The 23,723-nt window shown below is 39.7% G+C and overlaps 1 protein-coding gene and 2 non-coding genes across 6 annotated transcripts; all 3 read right to left on the reverse strand.

The window, feature by feature from the left end:
• Positions 1 to 915: 915 nt before the first annotated feature.
• KHDC4 (KH domain containing 4, pre-mRNA splicing factor) lies at positions 916 to 16,183 on the reverse strand. Of its 4 annotated transcripts, none has more exons than XM_057726166.1 (14): positions 16,084 to 16,183; positions 15,387 to 15,603; positions 12,390 to 12,518; positions 11,956 to 12,035; positions 10,742 to 10,794; positions 10,333 to 10,496; positions 9,356 to 9,567; positions 8,734 to 8,794; positions 7,173 to 7,230; positions 6,680 to 6,933; positions 4,763 to 4,936; positions 3,718 to 3,830; positions 2,401 to 2,492; positions 916 to 1,456 (listed from the first exon to the last, which is right to left on the reverse strand). In XM_057726166.1, exons 1-14 carry the CDS (start codon positions 16,119 to 16,121, stop codon positions 1,257 to 1,259), a joined length of 1,845 nt encoding a protein of 614 aa, XP_057582149.1. In that variant the 5' UTR covers positions 16,122 to 16,183; the 3' UTR covers positions 916 to 1,256. The 4 variants fall into 4 exon arrangements, 3 of the variants coding, with proteins under 3 accessions (XP_057582149.1, XP_057582173.1, XP_057582163.1); XR_009052555.1 differs by having other exon boundaries at positions 1,400 to 1,456; positions 3,718 to 3,802; XM_057726190.1 differs by lacking the exons at positions 916 to 1,456; positions 2,401 to 2,492; positions 3,718 to 3,830 and having other exon boundaries at positions 4,799 to 4,936; positions 6,680 to 6,829.
• On the reverse strand, positions 5,811 to 5,947 carry LOC130843240 (small nucleolar RNA SNORA42/SNORA80 family). The gene has a single exon (XR_009050848.1). It is a non-coding gene; the product is annotated as a small nucleolar RNA SNORA42/SNORA80 family (small nucleolar RNA).
• Positions 9,917 to 10,045, reverse strand: LOC130843343 (small Cajal body-specific RNA 4). The gene has a single exon (XR_009050927.1). It is a non-coding gene; the product is annotated as a small Cajal body-specific RNA 4 (non-coding RNA).
• Positions 16,184 to 23,723: the final 7,540 nt, after the last annotated feature.

Consider the following 23,723-nt stretch of genomic DNA (forward strand, 5'->3'; position numbering starts at 1 on the left):
ACATCCATCATAAAAATCCTTTGCATTTTCATTGGACTTTTAAGGGTTTACTTTGGAAAGTCATAAAACTCTTGGAACTACATGCAAACTTTTGGGTCCATGTATGTATTTTTCTCATGGGGTTATAATATTATGCTATGAGTAAAAAAGTTTGTGAATTTTAGCGTATGGATGGACTATGGGAGAAAGAACAGACAAACCACAAGCAGAATATTTATACATTTATTTATAATGAAATTATGGTCTAAATATTTACAACATATAGGAAACCAGAGGATACGTTTATACAAAGCCAGCCTGCAAAGTATTCAAATGTGCAAAAATGACAGTTCAGTATCTCAAACTACTCCTGGTTCAGCAGACTAGCTCCTTCACTTTCACACATCAATATTTGATACAAAAAAGTTCTTTTGGCAAAACCTGTAATGCCAAGAAAAAGGACAAGTTGCAATTTCAGTCACTAAGTCCACCATTCTATTGTAAGCAGTCAAATCTCTCTATTTTAGCTGCAACCAGTTCTGAGAGAGACAGACCACTAGGTTTCATTTCTGTGATGAGTTCTGACCAGCTTTTGATCAAGTAGTTTTCTCTGACCCAGCTGAAGACAAGGAGCTTAGACGGGCAATAAAAACAGCAATGGCTATCAAGAGTGCCTGAAGGTGCCAGCTTTGGATCATCCCAGTGGAAAAAAAACCTTCAATATCCCAGGATCCAGCTATATCCAACAGTTTTAAATTAGTAAAACCACAGTTTCCAAAACAAAGAATCCAAAAATGAAACAGGGATGAGGAGGTTCTTAGATTTAAGTACTGAAAGGAAAGGATGGTCTTAAAATCATTTCCCCACTAATAAATAGTAAGGCTTTGTTTGCAACCAGTTATTATCAAAATTGACCAAACAGTAGTAAAATACAAATAAAACCTGCTTTACTTCAGAATAGGGGCTATTCATTCGGAAAAGGCTGGACCAGAACAAGGGTATATTGGAATGACCCTGTTGAACAAGCACATTTCACCAACTGTTAAAAAGCTTCTGAGACACATTTGTGATTCTAAGTAAATTTTAACAGATGCTATGCCACTGCAGAAATAAGGATGTTTTAAAAAGAATGGAACCCCTTTAAGAAAGGGGACACTCATCTGACTTCTGCAAGGATCCAAGATGGTTCCCAGTACAGGCCCCAGAGTCTTGTTAAATCAAATGCATGCATTATTGCTAAAGAGTCACCGAGGCTCAGAATGCTGCTCCACTGTTGCCTATGGAGCCATCCAGAAGGGCATCTGTTGTTTAGCTCGTGGCTGTGATGAAGGGTACTGATATCCCAAACTCCAGCCCTGTGGAAAACTACTTGCATTTTTATGACCTCCGTGTTCCTCCTCTTCGTCAGATGAATCTGCCGCATAAGCCACCAAGCCAAACCCCTTCTCTGTAGTTTTCATCTTCTTAACTGGATAATCTAGAAGAGAGAAAAAACAACCCCAACCCCATTCCCCACCAAGAAGAAGAAGAAGAAAAAAAAAAGATAATACCATAAATTCGTTAATTAAAAAAAAGATGTTAATTGTAAGTGGTTAGTTGGACACCATTTTGAGGTCACAGGGTCAATGGTCACCCAAAAACGTTGACGATCACACGAAAAACAGCACCAGCACCAGCAAGTGTGAGTCCACCAGAACCATGTAAGAAAACAGAGAAAGAAGAAAGAAACACACAAAAAAAAAAAAGAAAAGAAAAAAAAGAAAAAAGAAAAAAAAAGGAAAGTTAGCAAGTGAGTCTCTGGAGGTTGATATTTCACCTTTTAAAGAATTAAAAGAAAAGGAGTTAAGAAAAGAAAAAAAATGTATTTTCTTCTGTTCATTTTTATTATGACTATAATAAACAAAGAACAAAAATAATCCCATTTACGGATATCTCTAGGATTTAGAGTTCTGGGATACTAAGAAGCAACATTTTAAAAAACAGCCACTGGCTGACCATTTCCAACCAATAAATAAGAGCTCTTAGGGGAGACGTGGCTCCCAACACCAAGAAAAGTCTATCAGATTACCGAAAGAAAAGTCTGTATCACATTACCGCCAGGTATTCAAAAAACAAAGGCAACAAAATTTTGAAATGACCTACCAATCATTACTTTTTCCTAGGGTTTTAATGTCACTGATGCTAGGTATAAAATAAGTCGACTGACTCTTTTCTAGACACACGTCGGTTGAAAATAAAAGGCTGTGTAACTATATGCTGTCCTTATAAATAAAAAAAAAAGTATTCTCATTAGCCAATAGATTACAGAAGTTGGATTAAACACCTGAATGCGTCACACCTAAATGAACATCAGGTTAGAAAACTAACAGTTTACGACCAGTCTTAGCCATTCCCTTGTTCCCCCAGCTACACCTTACTCACCATGACTCCCTGTTAAAGTCCCAGACCCATTCCTTTCATCAGACTCTGTTTTTATTCCAGTCACTGGAAAGGCTGGTGGAGGCATCAACTGCCTGTTAAAAGAAAAAGTTAAGTAATTTTTCAGACAAATCCAACCAACTTCAACATTTCCAGTAGATAAGAAGTAGAATGACAATACAGTTTGCAGATAATCTTTCAAGTTCATTTTAACCATTAACTTCAACCCTTTCCACCTGACCCCCTACTCTTTAAGCTGTTATCAAGTTGTAAGATTAGAAAATTCCCTGGAAGTCCAGTGGTTAGGACGTGGCACTTCCACTACCAGGAGCCCAGGTTCAATCCCTGGTCAGGGAACTAAAAAGATCTCACATGCCACAAGGTGTGGCCAAAAAAAAAAAAAAAAAAGTTGTAAGATTATAGGGATATACTAGAATGAATGAATAAATACGAATAGAATAGATATAATAGGGAACTATATTTAATATTACATAATATTCCCTACAAGGGAAAAGAATCTGGGGGAAAAAAAAAGGAAGTGTGTATATAAAACTGAATCACTTTGCTATACACCTGAAACACAACATTGTAAATCAGTTACACATTAAAAAAAAAAAATTAGGTCTTTTCAATGCAAATTATCTGTCATGACCTGAAAGTAATTGCCCTGTTTTGTATGAACATGCCTCTGTATACTTTCAATTACATGTAAAACATGGTATATCCTTTAATGGAATTTGCCAGTCACATTACATAGTTCTAGGCAGTTTATAAAATGATGCACCAAGAATTAAAGTATGATATTCTTACTTAAGAAATTTAAAAAAAAAACATAGATATAACAGAATGAATGAGACAGAATGAACCGCTATGATAAGTCAGCTCCATCTTATGAAGGCTAACAATATAGGAAAGCTGAATTCAAGCACAGGATCACAGGCTGGATCCCATTCAAGCACCTCCATCCATGATATTCTGATTATAAGTAGCAAAAGTGGCTTGATTATGTAACACTTCTTTTACTGTCTATCCTTAGGGAAATGGCTAAGATGCAGACAATAAAAGTAAAGGAAGATACCTGAATAATCAAGTACTGAATTATTCAAGCCTGAGTATAACTGACTCTAAGACTGTGTAAAGGGTACCATTATATTTTCCATTACCGCATCAATTACAACAAACAGGAGCTTCTTTGATCCAAATGCTTTCACTTCAGCTTTGGAAGATAGAGGCTCGTAGCAACAATCACTATTCACATCAGTGGCGCAAAAAAATAACATCTGAATACATTCATATATAATTATGTTCCAACCAACTTACCTGTCCCTCTCTCGCTCTTTGCCTGAGGAACTTGCCGGCTTCGATCCTGCACCTTCAATCTCATTCTGACTGGAGAAGCCTGTACCTAAATTAGTCATATGAATGGGTCCATGCTATGAGCAGAAAAATACAGTGGCATTAGCAAATCTACAACTGCTGTATTGACTTTAGCTCCTTAATGTAACTGTCAAGTGCCTCATCTTTCTGATAAACTGCAGTAAGCTGCACACTACATAGGTCTTTGTGATCTGGAGTATAACTACCGTCGAAGTAGACACTATAATTTCTCTCTGTAGGACTTGATCAGGGATGTTGTGATTCCCTATGCTATGTCTATGTTTTCAACTACCCATGACTTAACTGGTTTGTATAAACCTAGTTACAAACTACAAAAATGCTCCCAAGTTTGTTTCAAAGAATGCTTCAAGGATTCTGGCAAAAAGGTGCTTCCCCCGATAAAACAAAATTGCACCGAAACTATATATTTTAATAATCTTAAAAAAAACTCATAGTGAATGACTGAGTTTATAATTACATACATGCACAGAATCACTGCATTTCTGGCTATCTTTTTTTAGGGGTGTAGGAACTGGAGAAAGACACCACCCTCTTTTTTAGGAGGGAAAAAGAGAACACTAAGTTGAAAGCCAAGGTTTTAAATACAAGCCATGTGTTGGTAGAATAATAGTTCTTCCCTACACATTTCACCACTAGCTATCAGAGGCTTTCAAGAGTCTGCTGTATAAAGAGGAAATGCAGAATTCTACGGAACTTTCAGATGTTAGTCATAGGAGACTTCTCTCTAGGTGGAAAGCTTTGTATTCTCTCATCACACTGACCCCAAAGACAAAACCCAGCCAAAGGGAAACTACTCTTGCTTTAAATTAATCCCCAAGGACAAATAATACCGAATCTAAATGGATTCCAGAAAGCAGAAATCCTAATATTGGCAGGACAGTTGATATAGATGTGAATTTATCTTTCTTTAAAGGGAGAATACAGTTAAGATGAGATGAGAAAAATAAGACAGGATATTTTATTTAACCTGGTATCCAAGAAGTCCAGATTCTCGTTCATCTGGTAGCTCCTCTGTGAATCGTCTCTTCTGTGCCTGGGGTTGACTTGGGAGTGGGGGCTGGGGCTGGGGCGGGGGCTGGGGACCGGCAGGCAAGGCAGTTTTGACAGGAGCAGCAGGAATAAAAGGCCCACTCATCGGACTCTGGGACCAAAACAAACCAAGGAGGAAAAAAAGTGTGAGAATGTGCAACTAACAAATAATTAAAGGATGATAACAATATACTTTAATGATCCATGTACTTCATATGACCCTTCCATCTTCCAGTCCTAAGTTTCCTTGGGTTTAATTTGGTAACAGTATCACCTAGTCTTCCTACCATCACGGTAGGGAAGCATGAAACTGACAAGCTCTACAGTGCTTTGAACTCTCAGGAAAAACCTGCTGCACATTTTGGCCATTAGGAGCAAACATGATCATTAACAAACAATAGATACTCCAGCCACTTACTTAGTTCAGAAGTTCTCAAGCAAGAACATTCTCTTATTTAAAGCCCTTTAATCAATGAGATTAGCTCTTTCTGGATCATAAATGCTGCTAATGCTTGTGGCAAAGGCAACTTCATCTATCACTTTCATGGGTAAGTTGTTATGTCAAGAGCAAGTCTAATGTTTTAAGAGGTTGTTCCAAAAAGGAAAAGACAGATATATTAGAGAAAACAAGCACTTCTCAAAGGAAAACTATTAATAAAAGCTAATATTTATTGACTGCTTGCTTAATCCCAGCAATTCTTTGAAGTATGATCATTAAGCCCATTTTACATATAAGGAAAGCAAAGCCTGGAAAGATTAAGTTCTATCCCAAGATCACACAGCTCAAAAATGGGAAAGCATCATGGACCCCTGCCAGTCTATCTCTGAACCCCAACTCTTCACCACTCTACTATACTGCTCCCGAATTACAAAAGAATGTGGCTCAGAGCTGCAGAACTATAGCTCTGCCTAAACATAAATGATGAAATAATTACGACTAGAGGACCACAAACAGAATGGAGTTCATAAGCCCATTTTTGGTTTCGCACTGTACAACCCCCTTCAGTGCTCACAGCCCGCTGGTAAGGAGGCTGGGCAATGGTTCGAGGCTGCAGTTTCCTCTGGCATGGGTACACTATGAGAGGCCCACAGAGGAGGACCCACCATAAATCCATCACCATGCTTCCATTAGTCTCTCCCCTGCCTCTAAGAAGGATTGTACATAATCTAGATGAGCTGGCTACTTAGTCTTCCTACAAGTCTAGTTTCTTACTTAGCTTGAGAAATATATACCAGCATTTATAATCCTTGAGTTTGGAAAGGTCATGTACCTCTTGGCCTAGGAACGCCTGTATGTGGTATAACAGTTCTTCTAATAAGATTAGTAAATCAGTTTCAATGATTTAGATGAGTGTGGTAGGCCAGCCCTTCTCCATGAGAACTTTTTTAACACTGCAAAGCCAGGGACAGGCCAACTTGATTGCGGCCTGCTACCTATTTTTGTAAATCAAGTTCTATTGGAACATGGCCATGCTCATCCATTTGGTATTGTCTGCAGTGGCTTCTGCGCCACAGCAACAGAGTGCGGGAGTTATGACCGAGACTTTGCATGGGCCACAAAGCCTAAAATATTTACCATCGGGCCCTTCATAGAAAGCTTGACAACTCTCACTCTAACGTAGTATCTGGTGGCAAGAGTTATGAAACGAACTGTAAACTCTAGGATGAATACACATGTACACACTATTCCAAAGTATTCAGGTAGTTTGGTGGTGGGAACAGAGGACAGGCCAAAAAAAAAAAAAAAACCCCTCGCAATCCATATTACTTCCAAATAATGCCATCACTTTTCCACCCCCTCCCCGTCCATTTTTCCTAATTCATTGGTCTCGTGTTTCACACCCCGGCACCCTACCTGTCCCGTGCTAGCTGGAGGCTGCACTTGTGTTATCGGGTATTGTGTTGGCACAGGTGGGACTCCAGTGGGTAATGCTGGCAAGACTCCAGGTGCCAGAGAAACGGCTGGTGGCACTATGCTTGGAGCTCCGTAGGGAGGCTGAACTGGCTGCTGAGGAGGGGGAACAACAGGGTAACCAGACTGATAGCCATTGGATGGATAATATGGTGGCTGAGGAGGGACACTACTTATAGCAGAGGGTTGTGTATAGCCTGAGGGGGAAGAAAAAAAGTGTTTAATCAGCTGCAGCAGAATGAGACATTTTAGCTGAATATTAAACTTAATCTCTAGGGAAGAAAACTACTGAGGCACAAATGGCTTTCCACATTACCCTAAGTTAAAGGGAGCATTGTTAGTGCCCTGGCACGGTTAATCTAACCTCAAGTATCATATTATACAGCAATATCACTAGCAAAGTATTTTTAAGTTAAACACTTCAAGGCATACACACCTGGTAAAGGTACAGCAGTATTAATTTGATTCACAAATCTAGAGTATTCAGCATGAACCTGTAAGAGAAGGGAAAACAAATCCATACGGAACAGTCCCAATTCACTGAGAATGCATAAGGATGTAGAACTCTAGAATCAAAGCCCTCAGGAACTGAAACATTTCCATTGATGTTTCAATCAAATTCAGACTTGTTTAATCTGAATTTTAACAAGGCACACCTATAAACTGTTAAGCCAAGTTTTGGGAACCAGGGGCATGGACATTAGGAGCATCCTAACTGCCCCCCGCCAAACTGGCCCAGTTCTGGGGTACAAAGTCATTCAGAGAGCCACAGAAATTAAGCAGTTAGGAAATTTCTAAATTGTCTGTATATCTGTAGAGAAGTCATTCACTTTTCTTATTCACTGAGTCATTTGCCCTCAAGGAGCTCACAGTTTAATGAAGGTTTAGTACCTCCCCCGTTCAGGTCTTTATTATAAGCATCTTACTAAGTCCAACTTCAAGTGGCAACAATGGAAAAGAAGGAGAATGTCAGGGAAGTTATATGGTACAAGGGTTGGTAAATCAGGCTACCTCACTAAAGCAAAGAAAACAATACCTTCTTCCCAAGAAGCTTAATACCAAATACCTTAAGTAACCAAATAACACCAGGTTGAACATATCCAACCCCGCAAATCTGATTTCCTTTAGGTGTTAATAAAAACCACCCTATGCTTTAACTTCCAGTTATCTGATTATAGAATAAAAAGCATGGCTAGTCAAAGAAGCAATTATCCCAAAGGCACTGCTAATTGGTTTTAAACTATTATAGCTCTACCCTTACTTTAGCTAAAACTAGTATCAAATTTGGAATGCACACCATAAACACCCTGACCAGGATTACCAGTAGTATTTAAATAACTGACAACATTGAGATTTTATGATACTATATACTAGAAATTTCATACTGAAATAGCTCCTGAAGAAACGCAAGCCAACTGTGACCCTGGCTAGGGGAGTCTGACTTCCTTATAGAGAATATTAGTTGCCAGAATAACGCAGTGGTTTGAATAGTGTCATTCCCACCCGCCGCCAAATTGACGTCTGCCCAGAACCTTGGAATATGACCTCGTTTGGAAATAAGGTTTTGCAGACGGAGATCATTAAGATGCAGTCATATTGGATTTAGGGTGGGCCCTAAAACCAATGACTGTTATCCTTACAAGAGGAGACAGACAGACAGATACAGGGAAGAAAGCCAGGTGAAGATGGAGGCAGAGTTATGCTGACACAAGGCAAAGAATGCTAGGACTGCAGGTCATAAGAAGCTAGTAGAGAGGAATGGGACGGATTCTCCCTCAAAGCCTTCAGAAGGAACAAACCCTGCCCCCACCTTGATTTTGGACTTCTGGCTTCCTGAACTGGGAGAGAATAAATGTCTGTTGTTTTAAGTCACCTAGTTTGTGATAATTTGATATGGCAGGCCTAGGAAACCAATACAGGTAGAAAAATAGCTAAGACACAGTCCAAAATGGCAGTAGATCTCCTAAATGAGTTTCAGACAGATAAATATAACTCACTGTTTGCAAGAGATTCTCACAGAGCTTCTTGGCAGCAGCCAGGCCTTCTGGTTTGGGATGACTGCAAAGACATAAGAACCAAGAAACATGAAGGGGAGAAAAAGAAAAGATACAGATTCTGCTTCCACCTTGTATGCTGTTTTATAAATGTAATATATTCAATACAGCACAAACCTAGGTTTCTGAAAATCACAAAACAGGAACACAATAATAAAGTCATTCAAGCCCTTCAAGATATAAATAATATCATTACCACAAATGTTACTCGTCTCCTTCTCTGAGTAATGGTACTTCTTGATATAAGGAAAAGATATTTAAAGGTCATTAAAATTGCTATAAAATGTATTAATACTGTCATAGGTTTAAAGTTATTTTAGGCTGATCACAGCTCATTTTATGATCACAGACTTTTCTAAAACCGAAGGAATTTGTATACTAAAAAAACCAATTCCACCCCTTAATTCAGTTTTTATTAACTAATTATGAAGTGATTCCTGCTATATTTACTTAATTCCTTACATTACTACTTATTAAGCCCATTTTCTCCGGCTCCTGTTGAATCATGCCTCCCGTACTGATCAGCTGACATGTACCCAAATGCCCTCAGCCCCCTCATCCGTACCTGATGTAAATGTACATGGGTTCGAAAGCTTCCCGGCCGGATGCTGGCTCGATGCAGCCTGACCCTTTCCCTCGCAGGAAGACTTTGGCACCCGTTTCAATCTGAATGTGCTGCAAATAGGAGCAGCCTGGACCTTCCACTTTCTCCTTGACATTAAAAGTGGGCACAGCATGTTCTAGACCCACGAATAATTTATCTTGGACATAATGCATCTGTAGAAGAATAGAATACCTCAAATTAAGTAGAGAGTACATCATTAAATCCTAATCTTGAAGATTATTCTGCAAAATACTTCAATCCTCTAGATACTATCAATCATTTCCAGAATAAAGACTCCCCCTTTAATTTCAACCATGAGCCTAAAAAATAAACCCTATCAAGCAGCTTAATTTAAATGCAAACTACACATTCCATGTACATACCTAAAACACTAACACCTGACTCTGTTCAGTGAAATCTATTTAACAGGTGAAAACTCCAGATTCAATACTGAGTAAGCATACCTACTCACCCCAACTGACGTAAGAAACAGCAAAGACAGTCTTTTGTAAAACTGGAGTAGAATGTTGGGTAGTACAGTCAGCCCTGTGATATTCTCCAATGAGGGCTGCTCTCTCCAACCCTTTTTTCTAGGAGGATTGTATCAGCAGAGTCTTGCTTCATCAGACTCAGCCTTCTTAGTCCTCCAGCTGCCATCAAGTTTACAAATTTAAATCAAACCGCTGACTTCAAAATGTACATGTGTACTCTCTGATCTAGCAATCCTTTTTTTCTAGAGTGTATCAGTACAAAGAGATGTGTATTCAGATGTTCACCACCTCTTAGAAACCTAAATGGTCCATTAATAGGGTATCAATAGCGGTAACTTTCAGGTTGGAATCTTAGGATTTTATTTTCTTCACACTTTCCGCAGTATTTGGCATATATCATTTTTACAGAAATGAAAATGCTCTTAATGAGCTCTCCACAAAACATACCCCTGACTGGAAGGGAGGCTTCTGGCTAACAGCTGGAGACAGCTGTGCAATGGGTGCTGGCTGGTGATAGACAGTGACTGTTGCACCATTAAAAGTTGGACTTGTCCCTGTTGCAGCTTTGACCACCCCATTGGTAATAATTTCTTTGATTCGGTTTACAGCTCCTAGGGAAAAACACAGATAGTAAGATACTATACTAAACAAATGAACAAACTGACTAGTATCCAATAAACACAGGCCAATGCTCCATTACCCGTGTTTTAATCCGTTTTATAGATTCCCCAAGCACATGCATGAGTAGTTCATACAGAAGGGTTAGAACAGGCATCAGAAGCAAACAGTTTGCCAACTTATGTGTAATACTTTGCCCTTCACAAAAAGCAGTATGTGAGCCAAAGCCATTACTTACTGTCCACTAATTCCCGTGTCTGGCCCTGAACATGAAGATATAATGGACGATCCCTATAAAGAGAAATATAAAATGATGATCCCAAACTGGTCACGACCAAAGGAGCCAAATAGGTCACCAAATCTAATTTGTAACGTTCAAAGTTTCCAAACAAGTAAAAGAGACCATATACATGAAAATGGCTGTTGCTGGTTAAGCTCTAAGAACATGGTTTTACAGCTGGGGGGATAAATAAACTTTGCTGGTTGCTTAAAGTTAATGGGCCCACACACAGGTATCAAATATGCTCGTATGGGCTCAAGAACGTTAGTCTCCAGTCAACTGGATAATCCAGTGTTTGAGAACAGAATTCCTTTTTGTTGGCTGTCTAGTAAGTTACTGACAAATGTGATCCTGGCTATCCAAACTAACATGACAAGAGTCATGGTGGCATATATATATATTTCTTTAAAGGCCCACACCCAACTGAGAGGACTTCAGATTCTAAACATAAAGTGCTTTAGATTCAGACTGTGATTACAGTAATGAAGGAAGTGGTCAATAACCACAGAGTTAATAAAAAGCTGCAGGCAAAATGTAAGTGTTTCAAGACAAAAAAGTTCAAAACAGCAACCCTCACACTTACAAAGTTAAACTATAGTCTTGGTTTGGGGTGGGGAGCAAATTTTGCCTCCAAATTATATTTAGTTCAAGCCAATGTGAAAAATGTTGCGTTGCCCGAACACCTGCCCTCCAAAACTGAATGATGGAAGTAATGAAACTGAACGGAGATGAAACTTCTACATGGATAACCTACAACCTATAATCATTATAGAGGCAATAAGGAACTTGATAAAAGGGTTTTTCTAAAAGGGAGATTATGAAAAAGTAGGAACCCATTTGTTCGGGGAAATATTTCCATAGAAAAAAAATTTAGAAATATGTACATTAAACGTTAACAATTACTATCTTCTTTTACACTTCACTAACTTATTTCCTCCAATAAAAGCATTAATTGTGAAATAAAAAACCAAAGAACAAGAGGAAAAAATAGCTGCCAATACTTCCTACCTCTGTTTGAGATATCCCAGATTCTGCTATAAAGCATGTGCGTGTGTGTGTGTGTGTAGCTACTAAACAAACATGTACACATATTCCCTACAAATGAAAAATACGAAGCTACTTGTGAGTCCGAAGTCCAACCCTTCCCCAAAGTACAGGATATGCATACACACCCTGGTCCTACTTTGGCCTTCTCCTCAGCTGTCATGAACCTCCCTCGAGTTGACACTGCGGCCCCACTAAGTCGGCTGATCTAAAAAGGAAACATTCTATTAAAAAGACGATGTGGCAACTGAGTTCAGTGACAGGTACCAGGACAGATTTTCCCCATTCACTCACTCCATCCATAGGCAGGAGTGAGTTCTCTCTTATTATCTGAAAATTCGATTCCATTGTTTCTTACTCAAACTAACTCCAGGAATTCACCTATATCTATTTCTTTACCTTCACTAAGAAGTTCTTCTACAGTTAAACCCAATCCTGACTTTGCCAGACTATGACCCAAACCCACTAATAAAAATCTGACTCCTGTTTGTGTTTAAAGGCCTTGTTTTCCTAAAACTACACCCACCCACCACCTTCCCAAAGAGGCCCAACATCTCCACACCTCGTCTTGAGTCTGTCCTCGGGTCAGCAAGTTCCTACACGTAAGAGGCACATCATTGATCTCCACTTCAGCCACCACCAGATCATCCTTGCTTTTATTACTAGTTAGGCCTTTGCCAGGGGCCTGCAGCTACGAAAGGAGAAATTAGATTAAAAAGTATATGTGATGAAATAATATCTCTTTGTTGTCCAATTTAAAACTACCCCTTCCCAAGTGCCACCACCTCCTTACCGTTCCCTCTGCCTGCCTGCAAACACACCTGGAAATAGTCCTTGGTCATTCTTCATAAATGAAATAAAAAACAAACAAAACCTCACTAAAATGACAGCATGTATAGTCAATTTACTTGAAAGCCATCATCAGAGTTCTCTGTAACCTTGGCCAAGCATGCACTTTTATGACCATAGAATTACAGAAACGCTCTGGACTAGAAGTTGCAATCGCCAAAAGGAACATTGAGGGGCCAAGTTATGATGCTTTACTGCTCAATTAGACAGCCACACGTGTAGTAAAACATAGGGTAGAGCAGAGTCCATGCAGGAATCCAACAACTCACACATCTCATTGGTGTGATGGGAGGCTGCCTTTGTTCCAACACTAGAGTCACAACACAACAAATTCAACTAATTCCATCCTTACAGTGACCTCCGGAACCCTTAAATTGTATCCATTTCACATCCCATTACCCTCTATTGAGGAAGAACAAACAGAATGAATGAAAAGCCAAGTAAGATCCTAAAACCTGATCTGTTTTCTCTCAATTTAAACTACAGGCAAATCCACAACACTGTAAATCAACTATACTTCAATAAAAAAACAAATAAAATGCAAAACAAAATGCTGTAAAACAGAAATTAGCACATTGTAAATCAACTATACTTCAGTTAAAAAAAATAGAAAAAATAAAAATAAAAAAATAAACTACAGAGAATTTCCTGGTAGTCCAGTGGTTAGGACTCTGCGCTCTCACTGCTGAGGGCCGGGGTTCAATCGCTGGTTGGGGAACTAAGATCCCACAAGCTGTATGGCACAACCAAATAATAATAATAATAATAATAATAATAATAATAATAATAATAATAATAATAATAATAATAATAATAAAAACTACAAGCAACTCCAGATATCTGGATTTCAGTGTTATCTGAAAAAACGTTAATCTCAAAATGGCCTTTCCCAACCCTTAGTTGCCCTGGACAGCACAAGGAAGATAAAATACAGGTTATTTATTTGCACATTAGGTACATTTTTTAAATGTGGAGACAAACTAAACTCAACATTATCTCTTTTATGTATCCCCTTTCAGAATGCATTTACACATCTTATCTCACTGAATCCTTACAGCCACCTTTAAAGGTCCACATCAGTGTTGTCCAACAGAACTTTCTGTTTTCTACTTGCTAGTCCAATATGGGTGCCACTACTCACATGTCTATCGAGCACCTGAAATGTGGCTAACGTGACCAAGGAACTAAATCTTAAAATTTACAACCAGTAACGGGATTCTGGGTTTCAAACTTAGGTATTCTGATTCTAAATCCAATATTTATGCACCATGCTGCCTCCTGCTGAGTTCAATTACCATTTTAGAGATTATGTTTTCGGGGGAAAAAATGAGTCTAAATGATTAACAGCAGTATTAAGAATTTTAACATTCAAGCATCCATCTTTGTCAGTGTGCCTTTAGTATTTCCTTCTAGACCTTAGAAATACACAATTGACTCACACGATTTTTTCAAACCATAAAAATACAATGAATAACAAAGTTCCAATTCACTAAAAGTTTTCACCAAATCCACAGAACTCAAACCTTAAAGCATCCAGACAGGTTCCAGCCCACTGATAAAGGATGCTGATGTTATCTACTGATAAACTGAAAGGCTGACGAATTGCATATTCTTTCTTTTTTTCCCCCAGCTTTACTGAGGTACAACTGACAAATAAAAATTGTATACATTCAAGGTGTACAACCTGATGTTTTGATACATGTATACAACGTGAAATAATCACCACGTACGTACTAATTAACATATCCATCACCTCACATGAACTGCATTTTCAAACACAGAACTCATCTCTTCACAGGTATCATGGAAGGCAATTTTAATTTAAGCCAAAAGAATGTTTTTTCAAACGATAATTACAATGTAATGGGCTGTCTTGGAACACACTGAATTCTCCAACTCTAGAGGCTTTCAAGCAAAAGCTAAACACCCAATTGTCCGAGGTAACTCTGAAGTCAGACATCTGTGCAGATCTAGAACAGATACTTTCCATTCATGAATCTAATTTTCCTTATCTACAAGCTACTGACGATAACCCATCCCATAAAATTTTTGTAAGGATTTTTTTAAAGTGCAAAGCATGCATTCTAGCAATACAAACAGAACTATATTCTTTATCCTGTAGGAAGATTCTTGCATTCTATGGCAAGGTTAAATTAAAGGCTTCAAAGTTCAGACCCATTCTAGCTATAAGAGTCCAATTGAAACGGGGATTTTATAAAATGACCAAATAATTTCTTCAACCTGTATGAAAACAGCAAAACAACCCATATATAAATTACTCGTTTTAGTTTATGTTTACCTGCACCTTAGTTAGGCAGTCATTAGAAATCTGAATCTATAGCTTCTAATTAGACATGACATTTTAAAGCTCACATGAGCTATCTGAATTTCTCTTTTGACTTAAGGGAAAACGTACATGTTACCAAAACACACATTACATCACTGCTTTAGATGATCATATAGCTAGAACTTAAACTGAGCTATGTCAACATAAACAAAACAATTTGGTCCATAAATATAATCAGCCCACTCAACTGCCTCTTAAAAACAAATAACAAGATATTACCAATTACATTCCAAAACTAAGTAATCTTTAAATTACTGTACCTCTGTCCGCTCCTTCATTAACGCAAATTATTGGGAGATCACAAGATTACAAAATAATCCCGATTAAAATCGCAATTAGCAGAATCCCCTCAACTTCAAATACCTTCTCAGCAGCATTCTGAGTTGGTTTCAGCTTTCCTTTGGCCATAAGCATGGCATTGATCTTGGCAGCCACAGCAGCGGCAGCATCCAAGGCTCCAGACGGAGCAGCTGCGGAGCCCCCAGGACTTCCCCCACTGCTGGTAACCTCCCCACCTGGGGTCGCTGATGGCAGAAAGAGAAGCGGGGCTGGAGCTGGTTGGTCCCATTTGCTGCGGCGCCTACGGAAGTAAAAGTTTATATTTTTCTCCCCTTCCTACGCCTTAGCACCCCATTGTCCCTCTATCACGTTCCCTTTACAACTTCGAATCTCCTGTTACAGCTGGAATTACCATCTCTCCCTAAATGGACTACTACTGCAACATTTCCCCCAAATACTTCTCTCAACCTTTTCCAAGAATCTACCTCCTTTCTCCTTTGTCAGCCCTATCAAAAGATTCCTCTCTGTCCCATGTGCCCTCGTTTCCGCCTTCCCCTCGGGTAGTCCTTCCCGAAATCCCTGCTTTCCTCCTTTCTTTGATCCCCGCCGGCCTTTTTCAGCAGCCCCAGGCCTGCTCACCACCCTTCTGCCCAAGAGTCCGGCCCGCCGATATGTACACTTCCCACCTAAGCGCCCCTTCACCCATACGCTGCTTCCCATGATCCCTCCGCCTCTCCTGCGCCCCATGTTCGCTGCGATGCCCGTTCCCGCGAAGCTTTACCCTCCGGCTCCAGGATGTGTCGCGCTCCCCGCGGACATGGCGACCGGCTCTGATCAACCACCCGCCAACTACTCCACTACCACCTTCCCGTCATTTCCGCCCCCAACGCCCTTACGCAGCGCCTCTTCCGGTCGTGAGGCAAAGCGGTTCCGGTGTAAACGTCTATTCCGATTGGACTCTCGTTGATTTCCAGGCGTCTGGCGTTGTGTGAGACAGATAGGGTGTGACCTTGCTGTTTGCGCCTTGCCCTTGAAAAAGATGGCTGCTAAGTCTCATTTTAAGGAGGAACGGGGGCAAGGAGAATCCATCTTTGTTGTGGGCAACCTAGCTGCCTAAAAGACAATACGCATGAGTAAGGGAATTAAAAAGGTTTTCCCCCACATTCAGTCACTTTCGTGTGGAGTCCCAGCCTCTGGCCTGGGAGAGAGCATTCTCACAACTTTTGCGAACTTCACGTTTCAGTTACCTGTTTAGGAAAAAGGAAACGATTTGTCCCAAAAGTCAGTCGCAGAATTTCTCTGGTTTTTTTCATGCCTGTGCGCGTAGCCCTGTTTTAGGAGCAGGGCAGGTAAAGACGAACAAGCCGCGGGTCCTGCCTTTCTCTTAGTTACAATGTGGCGGGGTAGGCAGGCGGGCAATTACAGAGAATAGGGTTGTATAATAACAAAGGTGAAGAAGATAAAATGCTCAACTTGGTGGAGCTTACACGCAGGTATTTGAAAGAAACGGAAGTTAAATGTCCGGGTGAGGGCTGCAAAAGTGATCCAGCGTAGCTTGTGAAACACCGTGTTCCGGGAGCTGCCTGCTTACAGTTGAACTGTCCGAGTGTGGGACGGGACCCGGAAAGCCCTTAGATGCTATCTGAGTTGATTCTGAAAGCCAGAGATTTGCAACATGTAGGTTATCTTGGAGCAGAAGGAGTCTATAGATTGAATAAATAAAATACAGTGCTATTTTTCAAATGCGTACATTCTGATAGGATTAATAGAAAACAAATTCACTTGAAAGCCAAATATATAGTTGCCCCTTCAAGCATTTAATGAATAAATGTCCCTTGCATACAGACGCCACTTTTATCGTATATGAAATTGTATGTATAAAATTTCTGCATTCTTTTCTATTGCATGAATCTACTATTTCTTTTGCTACAATGTCTTTATAGCAATGATTTTATGCCTACTTTAATATCTGTTAGAGCAAGCTGATACTCCTGCATTTCTTTGCTTATTCTGACAAATTTATTTTTACAGATGAATTTTATATGAAAAAACATTGTTTTCCCTTTGTGTTGTCTCCCCAAAACACAATGTTGTTGGGATTATGACTGAAATTATCCCTTTGTGTTGTCTCCCCAAAACACAATGTTGTTGGGATTATGACTGAAATTATCCCTTTGTGTTGTCTCCCCAAAACACAATGTATGACTGAAATTACAGTGTCTCCCCAAAACACAATGTATGACTGAAATTACATTTTTTTTCCTTTTTTAAAAAAATTGAGCTATAATTCACATACTGTAAAAATCTATCCTTTTTAAAAGGGTATCTTATAGGTACAATTCATTGGTTTTTAGTGTATTCACAAAGTTGTGCAAGTATCACCATTGTTTAATTCCAGATCATTTTCTTCACCCCAAAAGCAATTCTGCTCTGGTTAGCAGTCACTTCCCATTTTCCCCTCCCACCAGCCACCAGGAACCACTAATCTACTTTCTGTCTGTGAATTTGCCTATTCTGGATAGTTCATGTAAATGGAATCACAGAATATGTGACCTTTTGTGTCTAGCTTCTATCACTTGGCATAATGTTCTCAAGGTTCATCCATGTTGTAGCATGTATCAGCACTTCACTAGTTTTTGTGGTCAAATAATGTTCCATTGTATGGATATACCACAATTTGTTTATCCACTCATCTGTTTGTATATATTCACCATTTCTATATTTCCTTTGGAGAGATGCCTACTCAGATCCTTTGCCCATTTTTAAATTGGGTTATTTATCTTTCTATTGTTAAATTGTAAGAGTTCATTATTTATTATGAATCCAAGTCCCTTCAGATATATGGCTTAGAAACATTTCCTCCCATCCTGTAGGTTGTTTTTTCACTTTTTTTTTTTAATTTCTTTTTTTTTGCCACATGGAACATATCTTAGTTCCCCCACCAGGGATCAAACCCAAACCCCCTGCATTGGCAGTGTGGAGCCTTAACTCCTGGACCACCAGGGAAGTCTCCCTTTTCTCTTTTTTGATGGTGTCCTTTGAAGCATAAACCTTTTTTTTTTTTTAATTTTATTGGCTGTGTTGGGTCTTCGTTGCTGCAAGCGGACTTTTTCTAGTTTCGGTGAGCAGGAGCTACCCTTTGGTGCAGTGCACAGGCTTCTCTTTGTGGTGGCTTCTCTTGTTGCGGAGCACAGGCTCTAGGCACTCAGGCTTCAGTAGTTGTGGCGCATGGGCTTAGTTGCTCCTTGGCGTGTGGGATCTTCCCAGACCAGGGCTCAAACCCGTCCCCCTCCATTGGCAGGCAAATTCTTAACCACTGTACCACCAGGGAAGTCCTCTGATGTTCTTTTTTTTAAAGTATAGCTTATTTATAATTGTGTGTTAGTTCCAGGTGTACAGCAAAGTGACTTAGATATATTTTTTCCAATTATCTTATGGGTTAATACAAGATATTGTATATAGTTCCCTGTGCTATACAGTAAATCCTTGTTGTTTGTGCATTTTCTTTATTTTTAAACTTGGGACGTATTAACAAATTCACAATAATGATTCTTCCCACTCAGGAATGTGGTATGCTTTTCCATTTTTTGGAGTCTTCTGTTATGCCCTTCAGTAAGTCTTACAGTGTCTTTCTTCTGATTCCTTTCTTTTTGAATATATTCATAGTTATTTAAAACTTTTGACTGCTATTTTGAAAGACGTTTGAATTGTGTTTTTAAACAATTTATTGTTGGTATAAAAGAAATTATAGATTTTTATATTATCCAACCACCTTGCTAAACTCTGAATAGTTCTAATAATTTTGTAGCCAAATCTCATGGATTGATAAAATAGTATGGTGGACAAGAGCACATGCTGCCTATGTTTATTTCCCAAAATCACCACTGAATTGCCTGTGACCTACTTCACTTCTGAGCCTCAGCTTCCTCATTTTTTGTTTTTGTTTTTGTTTTTGTCACACTGTGGGGCATGAAGGATCTTAGTTCCCCAACCAGGGATTGAACCTGTGCCCCCCGTATTGAGAGCTTGGAGCCTTAACCACTGGACCACCAGGGGAGTCCCTCAGCTTTATTACCTTTATTTTTAAATTTTTTCATAAATTTATTTATTTTTATTGGCTGCGTTGGGTCTTCATTGCTGCATGTGGGCTTTCTCTACTTGTGGTGATTGGGGGCTACTCTTGGTTGTGGTGTGTGAGCTTCTCATTGCAGTGGCTTCTCTTGTTGCAGAGCACCAGCTCTCGGCAAGTGGGCTTCAGTAGTTGTGGCGCATGGGCTCAGTTGCTCCGAGGCATGTGGGATCTTCCCAGACCAGGGATTGAACCCATGTCCCCTGCATTGGCAGGCGGATTCTTAACCACTGCGCCACCTAGGAAAGCCCCATGATTTAGTTTTAATCATCAATATGTTTATCAGTTCATCAATAGTATATTAAAGTTTTGTTTTTATTAATTATCTTCTCCTTTTGGTATTATTTTGCTTAATGTTTTTCCTAGTTTCTTAAGTCAAATGCTTAGTTCATTTATTTAAAGTTCTCTCGTAATTTTCCCAACAAAATTTCTCCATTGGTACAAGCAAGTCTGATTTTCTAAACACCACTCAGTAGCACTTCGTTATATTGCTAACTGAAAAAAATCTCTCTAAAGTGAGACAGGTTAGGCTGTGGTAATTTTTCCTTCCTGTTTGGTTCATGGTCAAAAAAATTGACATATGAATCCCAATGATAGTACGTTTCCTGGTGCTCATTTGAGTAGTATTAGGCCATCTATCAACTCCAAGGCTGTGACAGCTTGGAGTTCATATAAAACCCATATGACTGGACCCTATATCCTTTCTCAATATCCTCTCCTGCCTCTTGAGACTTGTCACTCCTTCATTGTTTTGTTGGCACTTTCTATCTACAGTGCAGTCTCCTCCAGATCATGGTGCTAAATATCCCACACCTGCCTCTGGGTATCTTCCCCGAATCCATTTAGATCAGCCCCAAACTGGAAAATGACAAAACTGGATCTTACTGTTGTAGCCTGATGTCCTTGCCCACAGCAATGGGAGTTGTGATGGGAAAAAAGAAAAGATGGAGAGTGGGCTTTCACAGGGTCTCCAGCATATTCACCAGCACCCTTTGAGGTGCCACCTGCTACCTCAAGTGCCTGTTGAATAATTTTTCCTGCTGTCACCCCTAAAAAGTTTTATTAAACATTTTTTCACCTTCTTACAAGGGGAAATCAGGCCAAAAAACAAAAAAAACAAAAAAAAAAAAAAAAGGGAAGAGGACTTCCCTGGTGGTGCAGTGGTTAAGAATCCACCTGTCAATGCAGGGGACATGGGTTTGATCCCTGGTCCAGGAAGATCGCACATGCCACGGAGCAATGAAGCCCGTGCGCCACAACTACTGAAGCCTGTGTGCCCTAGAGCCTGTGCTCAGCAACAAGAGAAGCCACCACAGTGAGAATAGCCCCCAGTCGCCACAAGTTGAGAAAGGCCAGGCACAGCAACAAAGACCCAATGCAGCCAAAATAAATAAATAATAAAATAAATCTAAAAATAAAAAAAAGTAGAGTGTCTAGCCCCAGCTCAGCCTCTGTGAGTCCTAGCTATTCTTTGTGCTATGTCCTTGATAGTCAGGAGGTTTCCCAATGTAGCTTTAAAATACAATTCCCTCTCCCTCCCCCTTACTTGAGCTAGCTTCAGTGAGCCTTGGCTATTTGTATAATTGGAAAAGAAATTGATAACTAAGAGTGGGTTAACACAGAAACAAATTCACAGACAGATAACAGACTTGTGGTTGCCAAAGAGGGGTGAGGGAGGGATGGATTGAGAATTTGCATTAGCAGATGCAAACTATTATATATAGGATGGATAAACAATAAGGTCCTACTGTATAGCACAGGGAAGTATAGTCAATATTATGTGATAAACCATAATGGAAAAGATTATGAAAAAGAATATATATATATATAACTGAATCACTTGGACTTCCCTGGTGGCCCAGTGGTTAACAATCCGCCTGCCAATGCAGGGGACATGGGTTCAATCCTTGGGCTGGGAAGATCCCACGTGCTGTGGAGCAACTAAGCCCACGCGCCACAACAACTGAGCCTGTGCTCTAGAGCCCTCGAGCCACAACCACTGAGCCTGCACACTGCAACTACTGAAGCCTGCAAGCCTAGAGCCCATGCTCCTCAACAAGAGGAGCTACTGCACTGAGAAGCCCAAGCACCACGCTGAAGAGCAGCCCTGCTCGCCACAAGGAGAGAAAGGCCGTACACAGCAACAAAGACCCAACGCAGCCAAAAATAAATAAATAAATAAATAAATAAATTCTTAAAAAAAAAAATCCTGAATCACTTTGCTGTATAGCAGAAATTAACAGAGCATTGTAAATCAACTATACTTCAATAAAATAAATTTTAACAAAAAAAGTGGGTTTGCAAATCATAGACACAGTGTTTGGGAGTCCGCCTGCCAAAGCAGGGGACACGGGTTTGATCCCTGGGCCGGGAAGATCCCACAGGCCGCAGAGCACCTGAGCCTGTGTGCCACAACTACTGAGCCTGTGCTCTAGAGCCCATGAGCCACAACTATTGAGCCCATGTGCCGCAGCTGCTGAGGCCAGTATGCCTAGACCCTGTGCTCCTCAACGGGAGAGGCCACTGTAATGAGAGGCCCAGGCGCCACAGTGAAGAGTAGCCCCCGCTCTCCACAACTAGAAAAAGCCCATGCGCAGCATGGAGGACCCAATGCAGCCAATAAATAAACAAATAAATTTATTTAAAAAAAAACAAAAAACTTCTCAGTGTAACACTCCCCCCACCAAAACATGATTTTTCATAGGATCATAATGCATGGACTTGGAGGCGATAGGTAAAATCTAACTGTCATCTCAAATATGATTTCTCATCAGGGGCCTCAAGACAAAGCCATTAGGAGAAGAGCAGAGGGGATGGGCAGAATTCAGGCTTGGGTTCCTGCCAGACAACGAATTCCTACAGGACTAATTTTCCTAGAGAAATAACAATTGTCAGAAAAAGGCCATGGCTTTAAAACCATGGCATCAAAATCACCATTTGGCAACTATTATAGTAACAATTGATTCAGAGAAGAATCATCAATGAATGCTAAAACCAGTGTGTCAAAGACAGAGGAGTACCAGGATATTTACATAGTCTCCAAGTATTTCTTCACAATACCTTTACAGTAGTGGAGAAATCTTGCAAACACCACCTTAGCTAAATGATCCAAGTGATAGATGTCGTGCACCTCCTGATATAATGCTCTTAAATGAACACATCACGTTGTTCCTGCCAAAAATGTCAAAACCTGGGTGTAATTGTAAGGAAATAGCAGACAAACCCAAATTGAGGTATGTTATACAAAATAACTAGCTTTTACTCTTTTAAAATACAAAACAAAAATGTCATGAAAGACAAAGCCTGAAGAACTATTCCAGATTAAAGGAAACTGAAGAAACATGACACCTGAATGATCTGAGATTTCTTTTGCTACAAAAGACATTATAGGGACAATTGGAAACATCTGAATAAGGTTTCTAGATTATTATAGCGCTGTTAAGTTGTTGATTTTAATCATGGTACTGTGGTTATGTAAGGGAATATTCTTGTTTTTAGGAAACACACTGAATAATTTAGAGGTAAAGAAGCATCAGGTCTGCAACTTACTTTCAAATTGTTCAAAAAAAATTAAGTGTAATTTAATTACATTTAAAAGCAAATGTGAAGAAAATGTTAACATTTGGGGAATCTGGGCAAGAGGGATACAGAAATTCTTTGTTCCGTTCTTGTAGCTTTCTCTAAATCTGTAATTATGTCAAAGGAAAAAAAAAAACAAAATGAAAAAAAAACCAAGAGAAAAAGACTATCAGCGCAATAAAACAGTAGGAACAGCAACAATATGGCACCCTTAGAAGTGAAAAGGAAAGAGTTCCCAGAGGTCCAGTGGTTGGGACTCTGCACTTCCATTGCAGGGGCCATGGGTTCAATCCCTGGTGGGGAAGTAGGACCTTACAAGCTGCACGGCCAGAAAAAAAAAAAAAAATGTGAAAAGGAGAGGCAACCTACAAAGTTCTGTGAGAAGTGAATTACCAGAAAAACACCAGGCCTGAACTGTTGGATCCTGTGTTTGACTCAAATCAACATGGCGATGCATCGCAACCTCTCCAGCCATTCTTAATCTCAAGTGCAAAGGATAATGGCAGAAAATAAATATTTTAGGAGCTCAGTTCCATGGGAGGAAATTTTAATCAGTGACTGTTTATCTCACGGATGACCTGAAGATCAATGGTAAAAGGAAAACGTCCCAGTAAGCAAAAATGATGTCATCAAATGTTTTGACTAAGGAGCTCCCTCCACTTCTAAGGATGTGAGTCAGCAAACTGGTGCTGGGAGTTCACTCATGTCCTCAA

The sequence above is a fragment of the Hippopotamus amphibius genome, chromosome 1, assembly GCF_030028045.1.
Source record: "Hippopotamus amphibius kiboko isolate mHipAmp2 chromosome 1, mHipAmp2.hap2, whole genome shotgun sequence".
NCBI classification, from domain to species: Eukaryota; Metazoa; Chordata; class Mammalia; order Artiodactyla; family Hippopotamidae; genus Hippopotamus; species Hippopotamus amphibius.

What these genes read in the sequence shown, in the direction of transcription:
- KHDC4 (XM_057726166.1), bottom strand. Translation starts at nt 16,121, where the DNA reads ATGTCCGCGGGGAGCGCGACACATCCTGGAGCCGGAGG. An exon ending in TACTGCTGTACCTTTACCAG is followed by an intron (nt 6,934 to 7,172) that starts GTGTGTATGCCT and finishes CTTCCCCCTCAG; the next exon opens with GCTATACACAACCCTCTGCT. An exon ending in CTCCAGCTAGCACGGGACAG is followed by an intron (nt 4,937 to 6,679) that starts GTAGGGTGCCGG and finishes TTTTGGTCCCAG; the next exon opens with AGTCCGATGAGTGGGCCTTT.